The sequence below is a fragment of the Macaca mulatta genome, chromosome 10 (genome assembly GCF_049350105.2).
Source record: "Macaca mulatta isolate MMU2019108-1 chromosome 10, T2T-MMU8v2.0, whole genome shotgun sequence".
NCBI lineage: Eukaryota > Metazoa > Chordata > Mammalia > Primates > Cercopithecidae > Macaca > Macaca mulatta.
Window position 1 is genome coordinate 27,370,411 of NC_133415.1, and position 20,288 is coordinate 27,390,698.

General features: G+C 46.8%; 1 protein-coding gene across 1 annotated transcript in view; it reads right to left on the reverse strand.

The window, feature by feature from the left end:
• LOC106995786 (uncharacterized) overlaps positions 1 to 19,901 on the reverse strand; it is a 30,976-nt gene extending 11,075 nt beyond the window's left edge. The window contains exons 1-6 of the mRNA XM_077950391.1: positions 19,780 to 19,901; positions 18,026 to 18,208; positions 14,601 to 14,736; positions 13,644 to 13,718; positions 3,446 to 3,525; positions 2,037 to 2,058 (exon numbers count right to left, since the gene is read on the reverse strand). Coding sequence (XP_077806517.1) covers positions 2,037 to 2,058; positions 3,446 to 3,525; positions 13,644 to 13,653 — 112 coding nt within the window. The 5' untranslated portion in view covers positions 13,654 to 13,718; positions 14,601 to 14,736; positions 18,026 to 18,208; positions 19,780 to 19,901. The remainder of the gene's footprint in view (positions 1 to 2,036; positions 2,059 to 3,445; positions 3,526 to 13,643; positions 13,719 to 14,600; positions 14,737 to 18,025; positions 18,209 to 19,779) is intronic.
• Positions 19,902 to 20,288: the final 387 nt, after the last annotated feature.

Genomic DNA, 20,288 nt, shown 5'->3' on the forward strand with positions numbered 1-20,288 from the left:
CTTCAGCAGCTCTGTGTCACTTTCCCTCAGGAGATTCCCTAAAGATCAGGCTTCATTCTAACAGGCCAAGCTCACACAGCCTGCGCAACCTACACCAGTGAAGCTGAGAGATGTGACTCTGAAAACTTTCTGCCATGAGGATAACTTTCCAGGTTCAAATATACATGATCTACTGAAACGAGGAAATGTATACCAATAGAAATGAACAAATTCATGAAGAAATGTCCTTGAGTACGGAGGTGATTTTTGGTTAACTAGCTTATATAATATTTTTTATTTGATGCCTAATCATTCACACATACAAAATATTGATAAAAGATATCACAAATTTGGCCAGGTGCGGTGGCTAATGCCTGTAATCCCAGGCTTTGGGAGGCCTAGGTGGGTGGATCATAAGGTCAAGAGATCGAGACCATCCCGGCCAACATGGTAAAATCACGTCTCTAATAAAAATACAAAAATTAGCTGGACGTGGCGGCACGCACCTGTGGTCTCTGCTACTTGGGAGAATAAGGCAGGAGAATCACTTGAACCTGGGAGTGGAGGTGACAGTGAGTGGAGATCTCATCATTGCACCCCAGTATGGTGACAGAGTGAGACACTGTCTCAAAAAAAAAAAGAAATCACAGATTTATATCAGTCATGTTAAATCTAACTAATCAGCTGACAACATAAAGGTTCTAGAAAGTAAAGAATGCACAAATAAGTTGAAAGGCTTCCCGTATTCATGGATAGGAAGACTAAACCTGATTAACACACAATGCACACATGATCTACAGACTCACAACAATTGCTATCAAACTGGCAGCAGCCATCCGTGCAGAAATGGAAAAGATAATCCTAAGACGTTAATGAATTTTTATATGCCTCAAATAACCATGGTAACATTGAAAAAGAATAGTGTTGGAAGACGCACATTCATGAGGTTGAAATCTACAAAAAACACAGAAATTCAGACAGCATGCTTCTAGCGTGGGGGCACCCATAAGTATCACAGATATAGAATCGAAAGCTAAGAATTAAATGCACACATACAGAGTCAGCTGATCTTCAACAGAGGTGCCAAGAATACACAATGGGGAAAGGAAAGCCTCTTCCACAAATGATGGTAAAACTGCATATTCTCATTCACATGAAGAAATGGAATGCTGACAGTGTGCTCAAGGTTGTGCTTCTCCCTCCATTTCCAAGACACCAGCTTTTGCAGTGAGCCCAGAGTGAATTTACATTCTGTCCTCCATGCCCAGGGAGATGCCCTGACACCAGAGGTAAACAGCAAGGACAGACAAATGAATGTGCTGCCATGAAACCCAACAGTTCATAAGGTGAGGATCCACTTCTCCTATGCATCTGGGCACACCGCAGAACAATTCTGTCTCCAGGATTAAGTAACTGCCTGTGACAGAACTGTGTCCCAAACCAAAGGCTCTGATATTTTGCAGTGGCACAGGCAGAAAAGAGCAGGTGTTCTCAGAAAAATAATCTTTCAATAATAAAATAAGAAGAGATGATGAAAAACACAAGATACTCAAAAGCCCATAAACATAGTACTCCTCACCATGATGACGTTAAACTCTGAAAATAACTAACGCGGCTTATGTCTACTTTTTCTTTTTCTCTTTTCTACACCATCCCTGAGCCTCCTAAGCAGCAGGTATAACATGAAGGTTCCTGGAAATGCTGTTTTATTAGATCCCATCTGATGTCTTGTTGCCTACCTGGAAAGGCATCCTCTTCCCTGCTGAGATTCTCCAGAATCCACTCTTTAGAACCACCAACATCACGGTAAGTCACTGAGAGATGCACTCAGTTCTCCTACTCCAGGTGAAGACACACTGGCTCACACAAAATCTCCTGGTTGGTCCTTTGGGTTCACACACATTTCTACAGCCCCTCTGCTCATACCTATACACTTGTAAAATCATTTGCTCTCACCAGACTCCCAACATTTTTTAACAGGAACCCAGATTAAGGTTTCTATATATTAAAGCCAGCAAGTTTGTTTCTCAGAAAGTGAGTTAGTTCAAGGTACGTACCCTGGTCAGGCAATGGTAAAATCTGCAATGAGACAAAAGAAGATGCCATGAGGATCAGATCAATTCTGCTGCACCCCTTACACAGATCTGTTAGTCTCCTGATGACTTCACAAAACTACTTGTGAAACACTGGTGAGTCAAGGTCAAAGGCCAAACATTCTAGCATAGAGGACACCTGTGGAAAAGACAAGAGCTTTTCCCACAGAATTTCTTTGAAGTTGATTTAGGTTGGTAAATGCACAAGGCCTCATCCAAGGAGAAAAACTGGTGTGGAGGAAAACGCCTCTGCATTACAGCTGGTGATGGACGCTGTCCTCAAAACCACCCTAGTGTGTCATGTATGAGATGAAAAGAAACTCAGACCGAACTCCACCCTCACAAAGAGAATTGTGTATGTTGTACATAATGTGCCTTGTCATATTTTAATACCAAAATTAATTGAGAACGAATGAAATCAGGTGAAGGAAATAATGTATACGGTTGTCCATTTTTAACACAAAGTGCCTTGAACCAGTTCAGGTCAGCAAAGGACAAAAGAAATAGGATATACTAGGCTCCCGCTTGGATGGGCAATGCCTGCTTGTTGGACCCCCATTCTCCACTTAGTTGCCCTCACTTCAACCAAAGAAGATTAGTCTAAGATGAAAGTTTACTGGCCTGGAAAATCGCTCATTTTGTCTGTTCTTATCAGCCTGCCCAGCTACTTAGGTCATAAGGCAAACACCTAAAGAGCCCCTGAGCTGACTAGGATGGCAATGCATTGTGGGCTGTAACAAAATGCAGTAAGACAACCCTAGAAAAATACCTAAAACCTCCTCCCCCAAAATCAATAGGCAACACCTGGGAAGACTGTGACTCCACAGTACTCAGCCTACGAGGAACCAGGGGAGGGACCTGCACACTAGGGGATAAATTGCTCGTGGAAACCGTGCTGGGTGTGTCTGCCCATCAGACACCGGATCTTGCAACACTATCAATAAAAGTCTCACTTTCAGCCAGGCGGGGTGGCTCACGCCTGTAATCCCAGCACTTTGGGAGGCCGAGGTGGGTGGATTACCTGAGGTCAGGAGTTCGACACCAGCCTGGCCAACATGCTGAAACACCGTCTCTACTAAGAGTACAAAAATTAGCTGGGCATGGAGACACATGCCTGTAATCCCAGCTACTCAGGAGGCTGAGGCAGGAGAATTCATTGAGCCCAGGAGATGGAGTCCAGACTGCACCACTGCACTCCAGCCTGGCCAATTGAGTGAGACTCTGTCTTAAAAAAAAAAAAAAAAAAGGAAAGAAAATCTCACTTCTTCTATTTTTCAGCTCCCTGAGTCCATTCTTTGGGTTTGGACTGGTGAGTTTGTTTCTCACATCAGAAAACCAACATTTCCTTAGAAGTTAAAGAAGGGTGGTCTTACCTGGGCATCATCATCATCATCCAAATCATCACCTTCACTTCGTGGTAGGCTTAATAAACTCAAGTTGTCCTCAGAAGAACCTGGAAGGACACAGAGGAAAGATCAGTGCCCTGGGTGTTTGTGACTGTGAGTCACTCAGGGAGCTCTGCTGGATGTGGTGTATGGAGGTGGTTGATTAACAAGCCTGGACTGCGTTGATCCTGGGCTATTCCCCTGAGTGGAAGAGGGATGGCAGACGAGGGGATCAGGAAAGACATGAGACATGGAGGCCTTGGCCTTGTACTAGAGGCATCATGCAGCAACACAAAACAGTCAATCCAAAATGGAACTAAAGCACACACTAAGGGTCAATGAAAGAGTGCCTTCCTCCCTCTCAAATGTTTTGAAACTCTACAAAACAAACAGCATTTTCTTAACGTATTCAAGACCGTGTAAGTACACTAGTACCCAATTATGCTGGTACCACATTTAGCATCTGTTTTAAAGGATTACTTAATTTATTGGTGAAATGGATTCAATTTTACCCAAATTACTCTATTCTCTTGATCACACTTTTTTTTTTTTTTTTTTTCTGAGATGGAATGTCACTTTGTACCCCAGGCTAGAGTGCAGTGGTGTGACCTTGGCTCACTGCAAGATCTGCCTCCCAGGTTTATGCCATTCTCCTACCTCAGCATCCCGAGTAGCTGGGACTACAGGCACCCACCACCACGCCCAGCTAGTTTTTTTGTATTTTTAGTAGAGACGGGGTTTCACTGTGTTAGCCAGGATGGTCTCCATCTCCTGACCTCGTGATCCACCCACCTCGGCCTCCCAAAGTGCTGGGATTACAGGCATGAGCCACCGCACCAGACTGATTACAATTTCTTCTTCATAGAGGTCATTAAAAAAATTAAGTATTAAAATGCTAAAATTAAAAACAGTCATGATTTCTTCCTTATAAGTCTTCTTCTGGAACTATGGTGTGTGCACACAACCTTTTGGCTCCTTCTGATCAGGGTCTTCAGCAGCTCTGTGTCACTTTCCCTCAGGAGATTCCCTAAAGATCAGGCTTCATTCTAACAGGCCAAGCTCACACAGCCTGCGCAACCTACACCAGTGAAGCTGAGAGATGTGACTCTGAAAACTTTCTGCCATGAGGATAACTTTCCAGGTTCAAATATACATGATCTACTGAAATGAGGAAATGTATACCAATAGAAATGAACAAATTCATGAAGAAATGTCCTTGAGTACGGGGGTGATTTTTGGTTAACTAGCTTATATAATATTTTTTATTTGATGCCTAATCATTCACACATACAAAATATTGATAAAAGATATCACAAATTTGGCGAGGCGCGGTGGCTCATGTCTGTAATACCAGGCTTTGGGAGGCCTAGGTGGGTGGATCATGAGGTCAAGAGATCGAGACCATCCCGGCCAACATGGTAAAATCACGTCTCTAATAAAAATACAAAAATTAGCTGGACGTGGTGGCACGCACCTGTGGTCTCCGCTACTTGGGAGGATAAGGCAGGAGAATCACTTGAACCTGGGACATGGAGGTGGCAGTGAGTGGAGATCACATCATTGCACCCTAGTACGGTGACAGAGTGAGACACTGTCTCAAAAAAAAAAAAAAGAAATCACAAATTTGTATCAGTCATGTTAAATCTAACTAATCAGCTGACAACATAAAGATTCTAGAAAGTAAAGAATGCACAAATAAGTTGAAAGGCTTCCCGCATTCATGGATAGGAAGACTAAACCTGATTAACACACAATACACACATGATCTACAGACTCACAACAATTGCTATCAAACTGGCAGCAGCCATTCGTGCAGAAATGGAAAAGATAATCCTAAGACGTTAATGAATTTTTATATGCCTCAAATAACCATGGTAGCACTGAAAAAGAATAGTGTTGGAAGACGCACATTCATGAGGTTGAAATCTACAAGAAACACAGAAATTCAGACAGCATGCTTCTAGCGTGGGAGCACCCATAAGTATCACAGATATAGAATCGAAAGCCAATAATTAAATGCACACATACAGAGTCAGCTGATCTTCAACAGAGGTGCCAAGAATACACAATGGGGAAAGGAAAGCCTCTTCCACAAATGATGGTAAAACTGCATATTCTCATTCACATGAAGAAATGGAATGCTGACAGTGTGCTCAAGGTTGTACTTCTCTCCATTTCTAAGACACCAGCTTTTGCAGTGAGCCTAGAGTGAATTTTCATTCTGTCCTCCATGCCCAGGGAGATGCCCTGACACCAGAGGTAAACAGCAAGGACAGACAAATGAATGTGCTGCCATGAAACCCAACAGTTCATTATGAGAGGATCCACTTCTCCTATGCATCTGGGCACACCACAGACGAATTCTGTCTCCAGGATTAAGTAACTGCCTGTGACAGAACTGTGTCCCAAACCACAGGCTCTGACATTTTGCAGTGGCACAGGCAGAAAAGAGCAGGTGTTCTCAGAAAAATAATCTTTCAATAATAAAACAAGAAGAGATGATCAAAAACACAAGATACTCAAAAGCCCATAAACATAGTACTTCTCACCATGAAGACATTAAACTCTGAAAATAACAAGCGTGGCTTATATTTACTTTTCCTTTTTCTCTTTCTACACCATCCCTGAGCCTCCCAAGCAGCAGGTAAAACATGAAGGTTCCTGGAAATGCTGTTTTATTAGATCCCATCTGATGTCTTGTTGCCTACCTGGAAAGGCATCCTCTTCCCTGCTGAGATTCTCCAGAATCCACTCTTTAGAACCACCAACATCACGATAAGTCACTGAGAGGTGCACTCACTTCTCCTACTCCAGATGAAGACACATCGGCTCACACAAAATCTCCCGGCTGGTCCTCTGGGTTCACACACATTTCTACAGCCCCTCTGCTCATACCTATACACTTGTAAAATCATTTGCTCTCACCACACCCCCAATATTTTTAACAGGAACCCAGATTAAGGTACCTATATATTAAAGCCAGCAAGTAGGTTTCTCAAAAAGTGAGCTAGTTCAAGGTACGTACCCTGCACACGTGATGGTAAAATCTGCAACGAGACAAAAGAAGATGCTATGAGGATCAGATCAATTCTGCTGCACCCCTTCCACAGATCTGTTAGTCTCTTGATGACTTCACAAAACTACTTTTGAAACAGTGGCTGAGTCCATGTCAAAGACAATACACTCCTAGCATAGGGAAAAGACAAGAGCTTTTCCCACAGAATTTCTTTGAAGTTGATTTAGATTGGTAAAGTCACAATGCCTAATTCAAAACTGGCGTGGAGGAAAATCCCTCTGCATTACAGTTGATGATGGATGCTGTCATTTAAAAACATCCTAGTGTGTCATGTATTAGATGGGAAGACGTTCCCACTGAACTCCACCCCAAGAAGGACTGTTGTGTATGTTGTACATTATATGCCTCATCATATTCTTTTTTTTTTTTTTTTTTTGAGACGGAGTCTCACGCTGTTGCCCAGGCTGGAGTGCAGTGGCGCGATCTCGGCTCACTGCAAGCTCCGCCTCCTGGGTTCACGCCATTCTCCTGCCTCAGCCTCCTGAGTAGCTAGGACTACAGGCGCCCGCCACCGCGCCCGGCTAATTTTTTGTATTTTTAGTAGAGACGGGGTTTCACTGTGGTCTCGATCTCCTGACCTTGTGATCCGCCCGCCTCGGCCTCCCAAAGTGCTGGGATTACAGGCTTGAGCCACCGCGCCCGGCCGCCTCATCATATTCTTATGTCAAAATTAATTGAGAAGGAAAGAAATCAGGTGAAGGAAATAATATATACTGTGGTCCATTTTTAAAACAAAGTGCCTTGAACCTGTTTAGGTCAGCAAAGGACAGAAGAAACACTAGGCTCCTGGTTGGATAGGCAATGCCGCCTTGTGGGGTCCCCCTTCCACCCTGCTTAGTTGTCCTCACTTTAACAAAGAAGTTTAGTCTAAGTTGAAAGTTTTCTGGCCTGCAAAATAGCTCATTTTGTCTGTTCTTATCAGCCTGCTCAGCTACTTAGGTCACAAGTCAAATACTGGAAGAGCCCCTGAGCTGACTAGGATGGCAATGCATTGTGGGCTTCAACAAAATGCGGTAAGACAACCATAAAAAAAAAAAAATACCTAAAGCCCCTACCGAAAAATCAATATGTGATACCCAGGAAGATTGTGACCCCATAGTACTCAGCCTATGAGGAACTAGGGGAAGGACCTGCACACTAGGGGATAAATTGCTTGCTGAAACTGTGCTGGGTGTGTCTGCCCATCAGACACCCGATCTTGCAAGACCATCATTAAAAGTCTCACTTTCTCTGTTCTGCAGGCCTCTGAGTCCATTCTTTGGGTGTGGATGGGTGAGTTTGTTTCTCACATCAGGAAAGTTGCATTTCCTTAGAAGGCAAAGAAAGGGGGTCTTATCTGGGCATCGTCATTGTCTTCCTCACTTGGTGGTAGAGATTTTAAACTCAGGCTGTCCTCAGGGGGACCTAAAAGGACACAGTTAATGTCAGTGCCCTGGTGGTTGGAGACTGTGAGTCCCTCAGGGAGCTTTGCTGGATGCGGCATATGGAGCGTGGGACTGAAGATTCTGAGACCATCTCAGAGAAACAACTATGTTCAAGTGGTGAGCATGAGGGAGTCTCACCAGATACCTTGCATCTTAGTCAGTGCCTGGACCTAATAAGACTCCTGCATTCCCAAGTCAAAGACCAAGGCTTTGATATTTGCTCTGACATAGACAGGAAAAGCTGGTCTTCTGGAAAGATAACCATTAAACACCAGAGCAAGAAAAAAAAAATGGTTACAAACACAGCACACAAAGCCCATGGACACAAATTGCCTCATCTCTAGCTTATTAAAATACAAAAGGAACAAGTCAGACTTCTACACATATTTCCTTTGGTTCTGACTTCATTGCCCTTTTCTTAGGTTCCAAAGCAACAGGTGTCACCCAACTGCTCCCAGAGATCCTCCTAGAGTATCATTCTCCACCTGCAGATCTGCCTCACTGCAGCTGCCCTCATGGACAGTGTCCATTGGCCAATGTTTAGAGACAAAAACTCCACAAGAAGTTATTCCAGAGAGCAACTCGCCCACCCTACTACTCCAGGTGAGGCCACACTGGATTACACGAGATCACTCTGCCCTTCCCTCGGTGTTGTCAGACTCTCCCTGGGCTCTGGGGAGTCAGAGGTCTCTAGAAAGGCATCGCTCACACTTGCCAGCCTTCAAGTGAGAAACAGGAACTGAAGGAACCATGTTTCAACTTTTTCCTTCTACTGGCCCATTATAGGTCTCGCCTCCAATCTCACAGCCCTGAGATTCCCACTTTGATGTGCACGCTTTGAGTTAGAGTTCAACAATCGGCCCCTCAGCCAGGCTCACAGCAGATGTGAAAGAGCATTCTGTGGGGATGGAAATCTCTCCGCTGCATGAACAGAAAGCTGCTGGGCCATTGCACGGTGGCTGTTGTGATGAGGTTCTTTTTTCTTTTTTAATTTTTTGAGACGGAGGTTCACTCTTGCTGCCCAGGCTGGAGTACAATGGCATGATCTCAGCTCACTGCAACCTCCACCTCCCGAGTTTAGGCGACTCTTCTGCCTCAGCCTCCTGCGTAGCTGGGATTACAAGCGTGCGCCACCACACATGGCTAATTTTTGCATTTTTAGTAGAGATGGGGTTTCACCATGTTGGCCAGACTGGTCTCGAACTCCTGACCTCAGCTGATCCACCCACCCCAGCCTCCAAAAGTGCTAGAATTACAAGTGTGAGACACCACGCCAGGCCCTGAACTTTTAACTGTAAATATTTAAATGTATTTAAATATGAGGAGGCGCATGTATGATTGAGAACTGCACTAGATGGCACAGGAGATCCAGACATGAGGAAGACATGAACCCCCTCCCCTGGTGCTTTCTAGCAAAATGGTTTGCAGCTCTGCTCCTACCATACATTTATGGTTACTTCCTGGGCATCTACACAAGGCCCAGTCACTGTGTGGGGCTGGGGATATGACAACAATGAGGACAACGTCCATGTCCAGAGGGATTCCAGCAGAGGGCACGCGTGCACACAGGAAGACCGTGGCCCTGCACACCCTGTCTATGACCGGATCAGAGCAGCAGGAGCCCAGGGGTAGGGGCACCTCATTGTCCTCAGGAGCTCAACCTCATCTCCAGGGACCCTGACTCAGAAGCTGGGGCAGGCTCCAGGGTTGGTGTAGGGCTCAACAGGCTGGACAGATTGAGAAGGGAACATTTCCACAACTGCGCTAGATCCCAGCCCAGGGCTGACCTAGAACTCACCCCAGGGATGAGTTCACTACAATGCCCATGGGGCCTAACATGTTCTCCCCAGGACTGAGCTCTGGGGTAAGGACTAATGAGGAAGACACAGTCACTGCCCTGGCAGGAAACACCCATAGCCAGGGTTCCTCTATCCACCCTGTGGGAAGACACAACACAGAGTTTGACACTGAAGATTCCAAACCTTCTATAAAATAAGTGGAAACTGATGTGTTCTGGATTCCACAGAAGAGTTGCAAGGATGAGCTGGACTCTGGAATCAGTCCCCATCCCTTTGCTGAGCTCCTGGTGCACTGGAACTCGTGTCCCTCCCCACCTCCCCTGCTACTCGGGAGTGCTGCAGCTACAGGCCCAGTGCTAAGGGGTCTGTCCAGTTGAAAGACATTTCAGTCAGGCACGGTGGCTCATGCCTGTGAGCTTTGGAAGGCCAAGGCGAGCAGATCACCTGATGTCAGAAGTTTGAGACCAGCCTGGCCAACATGCAGAAACCTCATCTCTGCTACAAACACAAAAATTAGCTTGGCATAGTGGCACATGTCTGTAATTCCAGCTACTCGGCAGGCTGAGGCAGGAGAATCACTTGAACTTGGGAGGTAGACGTTGCAGTGAGCTGAGATCGCACCACCGCACTCCAGCCTGGGCAACAGAGACTCCATCTCAAAACACACACACACACACACACACACACACACACACACCCCCGCCCCCGGGCCAGACAACCCTTGGCCAACAGTATCTCCTCAAGGACCATTCCTCAAGTGACTCCCAGAAGAGGTGAAAAAGAAAACTCTTCTGTCCCAGCCCTAGGAAGATCAGGTCTGGGACCTGTCTGTGTCTGTCCTGACCCTGAAGGCTATCCCTGCTGACTTGTGCCCTGTCTGCTCTGTGTCAGAGAAGTGGGGACCTGATTCCTGTTCTGGCTCCTCACCAACTTCTGCTGGTGTCACTGCCATCATCACACAAAGACATGGAGAAGACAAGAGAAAGTGATGAAACTCCATTCTTGAGGCATTCAGGATGATGTCCACACCATGCTCTCGGCAGACAGGAAGGCCAGATCCTGCTCACTCCTACTCGGAATGGGTCTCAGAGATACGAGTACTAACATTGTGATATTTATCCTCTTCTCTTTGTTTTTCTTTTTTTTGAGGCGGAGTCTCGCTCCGTCATTCAGGCTGGAGTGCAATGGCTCGATCTCGGTTCACTGCAACCTCTGCCTCCTGGGTTCAAGTGATTCCTCTGCCTCAGCCTCCTGAGTCGCTGGGATTACAGGCATCCATCGCTACACCCAGCTAATTTTTGTATTTTCAGAAGAGACAGGGTTTCACCAGGTTGGCCAGGCTGGTCTTGAACTCCTAACCTCAGGCAATCCACCCACCTCGGGCAATCCACCCACCTCGATCTCCCAAAGTGCTGGGATGACAGGCATGAGCTGCCGCACCCAGCCCATGTCTTCCGTTTCTTTACACTGTGTGTGCGTCCACTGAGTCAGTGGCTGCTGATGCTCACCCCAGCCCCCGACAGTGGGACAGTCCATCACAGGGATCAGTACCTGGTGAGTGCTGAGCCTCACTCACCTAGCTGTGCAGGAGGTCTCCAGTGAGGGTGATGGGCACCAGGCTGATAATAATGTTGTCCTGAGTTCTGATGTGGCACTGGCCCTTGTCTGTCTGCTATGGATTGGAGCATCTCTTTTTATTTATTTCTTTATTTTTCTGAGACAGAGTCTCACTCAGTCACCCAGGCTGGAGTGTGCAGTGGCTCGATCTTGGCTCACTGCAACCTCCACCTCCCAGGTTCAAGTGATTCTCCAGCCTCAGTCTCCCAAGTAGCTGGGATTACAGGTATGGGCCACCATGGCTGGCTAATCTTTGTATTTTTAGTAGAGACAGGCTTTCACCATGTTGGCCAGGCTGGTCTCAAACTCCTGACCTCAGGTGATCCACTGCCTCGGCCTCCCAAAGTGCTGGGATTACAGGTGTGAACCACCATGCCCAGCCATGGATTGGAGCATTTCTAAGGCCTGAGGTAGTCCTGTTATTAAATACAATGCAATATCTTCCTCATCTTCCCTGCTTTGACCAAGTGCTGAGGAATGAGCCCAGCACTGACAGATGTTGACCTGCACTGTTCTACATGATCCCTTACACTTCACAGAATCTGTGAACTGGCCAGAAGCCTGTGGGCTTTCTATGTGTATTTCACAGTAATGTCGAAGCCAACATCTGTTCTTCCGTGTACCTTTTGCCACCCACGGTTATGTGACCACTGGGGCCCCATTTGATGATGGGCAAAGTTTGGCAGCTTATAGGCCACACAATTCCAGGGGCACACACAGGTGCTGGAGCTCCCTGGTGTGGGGTCCTGTCACCAAGCCTGGGTGATGACACAGTTGAGTAATACAGACCATCAACATTGGGACCCATTTCTGGGTTCACTTTTGCCTCCTCCATTCAGGAGGTCAGAATCTGGGTTCACTCCTTTTTGCACTCTCTCCATCTAAGGAGTAGGGATATTGAACATACCTTTAGGTACAGCTGTGGTGAGGGAGGAAAGAGATCATTTATGTAAAGAGTATGGTGGTGCTGAAGTTTCTCTTCCTTTCTATTAGTAGAATGACATGACTTGGGAGGCTGAGGTGAGATGACTACATAGGCCAGGAATTCAAAAAAAGTGACACTTGTGCTGTGCTGGGCATGCAGGGCCACAATTTTTGGGGAAAACACACATTTACAAACACACTCACACTCACTACGCATGGATTCACCCCTAGCTACCTCCCAACCCTCCTGCACACAAACCCACACCATTTAAATGATACGGCTGTTTCCAGGGTCTCCAGTGGATGATCACAGTTCTTCACTGAGCCATCTGTTCCTCACACTGCACTCCAGGTCCTCACTCTTATCAGGAACCAGAAGCCAGGCAGGCTCTCCAGACAAAAACAGGCAAGAGAGTCCCCCGCGACCCATCACTTAAGATTTGTCATCAGCAAGGGAGTGGTCTTAGAATACGAATAGTGTTAGAGAGGGGAACAACACACACTGGGGCCTGTCAGGGGACAGGTGAAGGGAGAGCATCTGGATAAACAGCTAACGCACGCAGGGCTTCATACCTAGGTGATGGACTGACAGGTGCAGCAAACCACCATGACACACTTTTACCCATGTAACAAACCTGTACATCCTGCACATGTATCTCAGAACTTAAAAAAAATTAAATTACGGGCTGGGCGTAATGGTTCATGCCTGTAATCCCAGTACTTTGGGAGGCTGAGGCAGGTGGATCACCAGGCCAGGAGATAGAGACTGCCCTGGCTAACACGGTGAAACCCTGTCTCTACTAAAAATATAAACAATTAGCCGGGCGTGGTGGCGGGCACCTGTAGTCCCTACTCCGGAGGCCGAGGCAGGAGAATCGCTTGATCCCAGGAGGCAGAGGTTGCAGTGAGCTGAGATCGCACCACTGCACTACAGCTTGGGCAACAGAGCGAGACTTCATCTAAATAAATTAATTAAATAAATAAATAAAATAAAAATAAGCTACCTTAAGGGATGGGAGAAAAGAAACAATCTGACCCTTACCTGGTTCCTTCATTTAGGTACCAAACTGGCTAGATAGGTCGGCTAGAGAATGGGACGGGGACTCCAAAATTGGGGTATTTGAATTTTCATTGAGAAAAGGGCTGTCCCTTTTCTAGATCAAAAAGCCTCAACGACAAAGACAAGAGGCAGAGTCAGCCTTTGCCCCCATGTCCCAGGTCTGGGAGAGCTGGCTATGGGCAGAAGGGAGCTGGAAGCTGGGATGTCTCTGGGGATAACGGTATGGGAAGGGGGTGAGGGTAGCCACAGTGTGCCAGGGAGTAAATGACACCCGTGGCTTTTTTACCTGTGGGCATCTTTTGGTTGCTGATGTGCTGCAGGTCGTGGCCCTCGGTGGCTCCCACATCCAGCTTGCCAGGCTCTACAGTAGTGGATTCTGATGTTGCAGCAGCCACAGCCTCATAAGTATCAGATTCATAACAGGGTTCCTCCTCCCCCTTGCACCAGCCACAGCTGGAGTCGATACAACAGGTCAGTATACACCCCATGGAGCACCCACAATTCACTCCTGCCTGAGCCTTTGATGAAACTGAAACGGTGCTGCCCTAGCAGCCACAGTACTGAGGCTGGCACAGCACTTGTAGAAGCAGCCTGACTCCAGGCAGATCTGGGGCCTCAGCCCGTACTTTGCCGCCACCTTCTAAGGTGGCGGGTCTATGAGGTCGGGGACCTGCTGTCTTCTCTGAAAAATAAACAAACACGACAAGCACTGAGAGGCACAAAAACTGCTGGGACACAGCACAGTTGGAGCTCCTCCTCCTCCTCCTCCTAGCTACTGACTGAGGGCTGCTGGTCCTGGCTGATGCCTATAACCCACAAAGCTTCCTATGTCACCTGGTTACCAGGAAACAGCCAGGCCAGGCTAGTGACTCACAATGTCCAGCCCCACAGCCCCACCCAAGGCCTCACAATGCCCATCCCTGCTGCTGCCCACCTTGTGGCCACCCTGCCCCTCTGTGCTGACTGCACTACTCAGGCTTTTATTCACCCTGGGCTGCCTGAGCTTTCCAGTCCTGAGAAAAGTGCAGGGGGGGTTGCTATTGGAAGTCACCCTTGGCGAGAAACTCAATAGAAAACCCTGGTACAGCCGGGAGTGGTGGCTCACGCCTGTAATCCTAGCACTTTGGGAGGCTGAGGGGGGTGGATCACCTGAGGTCAGGAATTTGAGACCAGCTTGGCCAACATGGTGAAGCCCCATCTCTACTAAAAATACAAAACATTAGCTCAGTGTGGTGGCGGGCACCTGTAATCCCAGCTACTCAGGAGGCTGAGGCAGGAGAATTGCTTGAATCCAGGAGGTGGAGGTTGTACAGTGAGCCAAGATCGCACCATTGCACTCCAGCCTGGGTGACAAAGGTGAAACTGTCTGAAAAACAAAACTAAAAAAACAAAAAAACAAAATAAAGAAAACCCCGGTTACTAAAGTCAGTTCCACCAGCATTTCTGTTTTTCTAAGCCTGACAGTTTTCATTTGTTCACCAAATGCAGTTATACACAAATTTTTGACTGCTTTTCTAACTAAATGCTTCTCTCCTGTCTTACAAGTGTTAGTTCTTGTCTGCAACTTGACCATAGTTAGCCCCAGGGCCCTGGTCCCACTCTCTCTAGTAGAGAGTCATGGCTGTGTATCCTGAATGAAAGCCTGGGACACATCACACTTTCCCCTCCTGGTCTATAAAATAGGGACTGAACACATCCTTCCCAGCTCTGTAACGCTACGACTTACCAACTCCCTTTTCTTCCTGTTTCTTCTTTCCATGACAGGGGTACTCAGATATTTCTTTTATTTACTTATTTATTTTTTGAGACGGAGTGTTGCTCTGTCCACCAGGCTAGAGTGCAGTGGCATGATCTCGGCTCATTGCAACCTCCACCTCCCAGGTTCAAGCGATTCTCCAGCACCAGCCTCCCGAGTAGCTGGGACTACAGGCACACGCCATCACATCTGGCTAATTTTTGTATTTTCAGTAGAGATGAGGGTTTCATCATGTTGGTCAGGCTAGTCTTGATCTCCTGACCTCAAATGACGGGCCTGCCTTGGCCTCCCGAAGTGCTGGGATTATAGGCATGAGCTACCACCTCTGGCCTCAGATATTTCTTTCACTAACAAATCATAAAGTTTTATTTTCTTATACAAAATTGAGAACCCCACAGTGGGGTACCATTGGCCTCATAGGATAAAGATGAACAGTCAACATCTGGCAAGTATTATGTACCTGACTGTTCCAACTGTGGCATACTCATTTAACCCTCCAAAACAGTCCCATTGTACACATTTTCGAAAAGTGAAGTAACTTCCCCAAGGTTCCATGACTGCTCAGTGAGTTTAGGCAGATGAGCAAACAAAGGCTTAGAGTTCAGTTGTCTGAGGCTACACTGCTGGACAGTGGATGAACCTGGAATACAAAGGCTCATTCACTGTCCAGCACTAAAGTTTAAGTAGAGTTTAAATTTTGTTCTGGAAACATGAGACTCACTGAACCACACAGAGGTGAGGAGTCCCTATCAGACGTGTTTGCAGTGAGGTCTCTCTGCACAATAGAGGACTGACAGAAGCAATGGGACCAATTAAGAGACATTATGTTGGGAGGCTGAGGTGGGTGGATCATTTGCGGTCAGGAGTTCAAGACCAGCCTGGCTAATATGGTGAAACCCCATCTCTACTAAAAATATAAAAATTAACCTGGCGTGGTGGCGGGTGTCTGTAGTCCCATCTACTCCAGAGCCTGAGGCAGGAGAATTGTTTGAACCCGGGAGTTAGAGGTTGCAGTGAGCCAAGATCATACCATTGAACTCCAGCCTGGGCGACAGAGAGAGATTATGTCTCAAAAAAAAAAAAAGAGAGAGAGAGACATTATGTTCATCTGGAAGAACAGATAAGGCTAAAGGCAGTGGAAATGACTGAAGTGGATGGAAAAGTCTTTTGATCATTTGGGAGAGAGAACAGGAAGCGCTAGATGATTAGATGTGGAAGAACAGGGGAAGTAAAAGGAAAAACAGGCTGCTGAGGTTGTAGTATGAAGGACTGGGTAAACAGCAGTGACTTTCTCCTACACAGAGAATGTAGGAAGAGGAATAGGTATGGGGAATAAGATAGTTTTCAGCTGGGCGCAATGACTCATGCCTGTAATCCCAGCACTTTGGGAGGCCAAGCTGGGCGGATTATTAGGTCAGGAGTTCGAGACCAGCCTGGCCAATATGGTGAAATTGCATCCCTACTAAAGTTAAAAAAATTAGCCGGGAGCGATGACGGGTGCCTGTAGTACCAGCTACTTGGGAGACTGAGGCAGGAGAATCACTTTGACCCAGGTGGCGGAGTTTGCAGTAAGCCAAGATCGTGCCATTGCACTCTAGCCTGAGTGACAGAGCGAGACTCCGTCTCAAAAAGAAAAAAAAAAAAAAAAAGAAAAGAAAAGATAGTTTTGGACTCTTAAGTATTGCATTGTAAGGGAGCTCTCTGGTAGAAAGTTAGAAACCTCTGTATGCTAAGTCCATTCTGTGACATCACAACTCATGTTTTAAAAATATACACACAAAGTCAAACCATCACGGAAATTTCCTAAAATTTACATACTAAAATATGACAACTTTTTAGTTATTACCTTCTTAGAGCAACTTTGAATTTATGATTGTAGCAAATGAGGTGTCATGTAAAATAAAGTTGTTATATAAAAATGACATTTAAATTTTATTGTCATCAGAGCATATAAAAAAAAACAATTGAACCCATGGGTATGGCAAGGATTGCTTTAAAAAGCTGTGTCTAATGAGGGGAGTTGGAAAGAAAGGAGACTTGGTGGCCAGGTGCAGTGGCTCACACCTGTAATCCCAACAGTTTGGGAGGCCTACTCACGCGGATCACATGAGGTCAGGAGGAGTTCGAGACGAGCCTGGCCAACATGGTGAAACCCTGTCTCTACTAAAAATACAAAAATTAGCTGGGCGTGGTGGTGGACACCTGTAATCCCAGCTATTCGGGAGGCCGAGGCAGGAGAATTGCTTGAACCCAGGAGATGGACGTTGCAGTGAGCTGAGATGGTGCCACTGCACACCAGCCTGGGTGACAGAGCAAGACTCTGTCTAAAAAACAAAATAGAGGCCGGGCGCGGTGGCTCAAGCCTGTAATCCTAGCACTTTGGGAGGCCGAGACGGGCGGATCACGAGGTCAGGAGATCGAGACCATCCTGGCTAACACGGTGAAACCCCGTCTCTACTAAAAATACAAAAAATTAGCCGGGCGAGGTGGCGGGCGCCTGTAGTCCCAGCTACACGGGAGGCTGAGGCAGGAGAATGGCGTAAACCCGGGAGGCGGAGCTTGCAGTGAGCTGAGATCCGGCCACTGTACTCCAGCCCGGGCGACAGAGCGAGACTCCGTCTCAACAAAAAAAAAAAAAAAAAAAAAAAATAGAAAAGAAAGAAGATTTGGGGAATAGGGAGGTTTAAGTGGCATTAAGTAAAGCCTGCAAATGTGAGCAGTGACAGTCAGGGTACCTGAGTGTTCATCAGAAATGGCTGATCGGGTGAGTCTCATCACAATGGAGCTGGTGTCTGCTTCTTATTTCTCTAAATGCCGTACCTACCACAGTACCTGGTCAACAAGGACTCAATACCTAATACCCCAATGAACACAGTAAAATTCTGCCAGTTCAAAAACATGTCCATACTCACCAACTTCCCTCATGGAGTTTTACTTCTTTTCTTACTGTAATGTTTTGAAGTTCATCCCTCCTGTGGCCTGTATCCATAGTTTCTTTTCTTTGTATAACTGAGCAGCACTCCACTGTATGCACAGACCACATGGGTCTATCCATTCTCTAGCTGACGGACACTTGGGTTGTTTCCAGTTGTTGCCTGTAGTGAATGAGGCTGCTGAGAACATTTATGTATACATCTTTTTGAACGCATGCTTTCATTTCTTCTAGATAAATTCCTAGGGCTGGAACTGCTAGGTCAAATAGCTAGTTTATGCTTAACTTCTTTTTTTGCCTTTCTTATTCATAGAAAATATTACACTGATACATAATATTGGATATTTCTATGAGGCACATGTGCTGTTTGGTTCCGTGCATCCAACATGTCATCATCAAGTCAGGATATTTGGGGTATGGCCTTGAGTATTTATCATTTCTATGTGTTGAGTGTATTTCAAGTTCTCTCTTGTAGCTATTTTGAAATATACAATACATTATTGCTAACGATAGTCACCCTACTCTGCTATCCAACATTAGAACACATTCCTTGCATCTAACTGTAGGTGTGTATTCATTGACCAACCTCTCTGCATTCCCTTCTTATACCCAGAGGAGAGAGGAAGGAGGGAAAGGAGCTGTGGGTGGCTGAATTAGGGCCCAGGGATGGCTGTGTCCCAGTCCCGGGACCTGTCCATGTGCTGTGTTGTGTGGCCACAGGGACTTTACAGATGTGAGGATGTGAAGGAGCCTGAGGTGGAAGATGATCCTGGGTTATCTGAGTGGGTCCAAGGTGGGGTCCTTATAAGGGAAAGAAGGAGGCAGGAGGGAGGGAGGGAGGGAGGGAGGGAGGGAGAGAGGTGGGAGATAGATTTGAAGATGCTGAGCTCTGGCTTTGAAGTTGGAGGAAGGGGCCAGGAGTCCAGGGCATCCTCTAGAAGCTGGAAAAATCCTGGAAATGGATTCTCCACAGAGCTCTCAGAAGGAGCCTGGCCCGGCTGGCACCCTGATTTTAGCACTCTGGGATTCATTTTGGACGTCTGACTCCAGACCAGGGAATCAATGTGTGATATTTTAAGCCTCTAAATTAGGGGTCATTTGTGACAGCAGCAGCCACAGCAAAGTCAAACAGGAGCCATGGGAGAGACTCCCTAGGATGCCCCGAGGGTCCCTCCCTGGCCCCACCCGCAGAAACACAGGCCTGACCACTGCTGGTGCCCCCACCCCTCTAACACCCCGCTCAGCAGGAACCATGCAGGAGGGGCTGGGTGTGGCTGGGCCATGTTCTCTCCCCCCACACCTTCTTCTCAGAGAGCAGCTGGAGCCCCAGACCCAGGGAGCCTCCCAGAGAAATTCCCAACACAGGACGTGGTTTTCCACCTGAGGCTCAGGATCCAATGGAGAAGTGCTTCCCAAAAATGATGCTTCCTCCAAAGATGGCCAGTGACTTTCTGTGCCAAGCATCTGAGAAAATCTCCATGTCCTAGGGCTGCCAGGAAGTCACTTTTGCACATGTCAGAGCCCAAATCCCATCAATAGTGAGGCCTTCGGTAAAACATATCCCCACTTTTAATTATGAAGAGATGCCTGGCCTCAGCATTGAAAATATCAACCTCCCTCGAGAAAAGACTTGTTTAATCTCTTACAAATGATGGAGCACGCCAGCCTGAACAACATGGTGAAACCCTGTCTCTAATAAAAATACAAAAATTAGCTGGGCGTTGTGGCATGTACCTGTAATCCCAGCTACTCAGGAGGCTGAGGCAGGAGAAATGGTTGAACCCGGGAGGTAGAGGTTATGGTGAGCTAAGATGGTGCCATTGCACTCCAGCCTGGGTGACAGAGTGAGACTCCATCTAAAAAGAAAAGAAAGAAATAATGGAGCACTTATTACCCTTCTTGCAGTGGTTCCTGGGGAGCTCAGAGCCTATCTTTTTCAAGTGTCTTGAGCTGCTTGCAGGCCTTTCATGTGTGTTTCTTTCCTGGCTTCCTCCTATTTTTCTCACACCTCTGAACCTGCTGTCAGGTGAAAAATCAAGGTGGACCCAAAATTTAAGAGCTCATGAATTTGATGGTGTTGGAGTGTCCTACACAATCCAGCCCTTGGGGGTGGAGAGTTGGGCAGAGAAGGAGGAGGGCATTCCAGGGGACAGGGCCAGAAGCAGAGGGACTCCAGGCCCAGAGTAGGATTTCCAGGCTGAGGAAAGACAGGCCATGGGTGGGTAGAAGGTCCAGACCAGGAC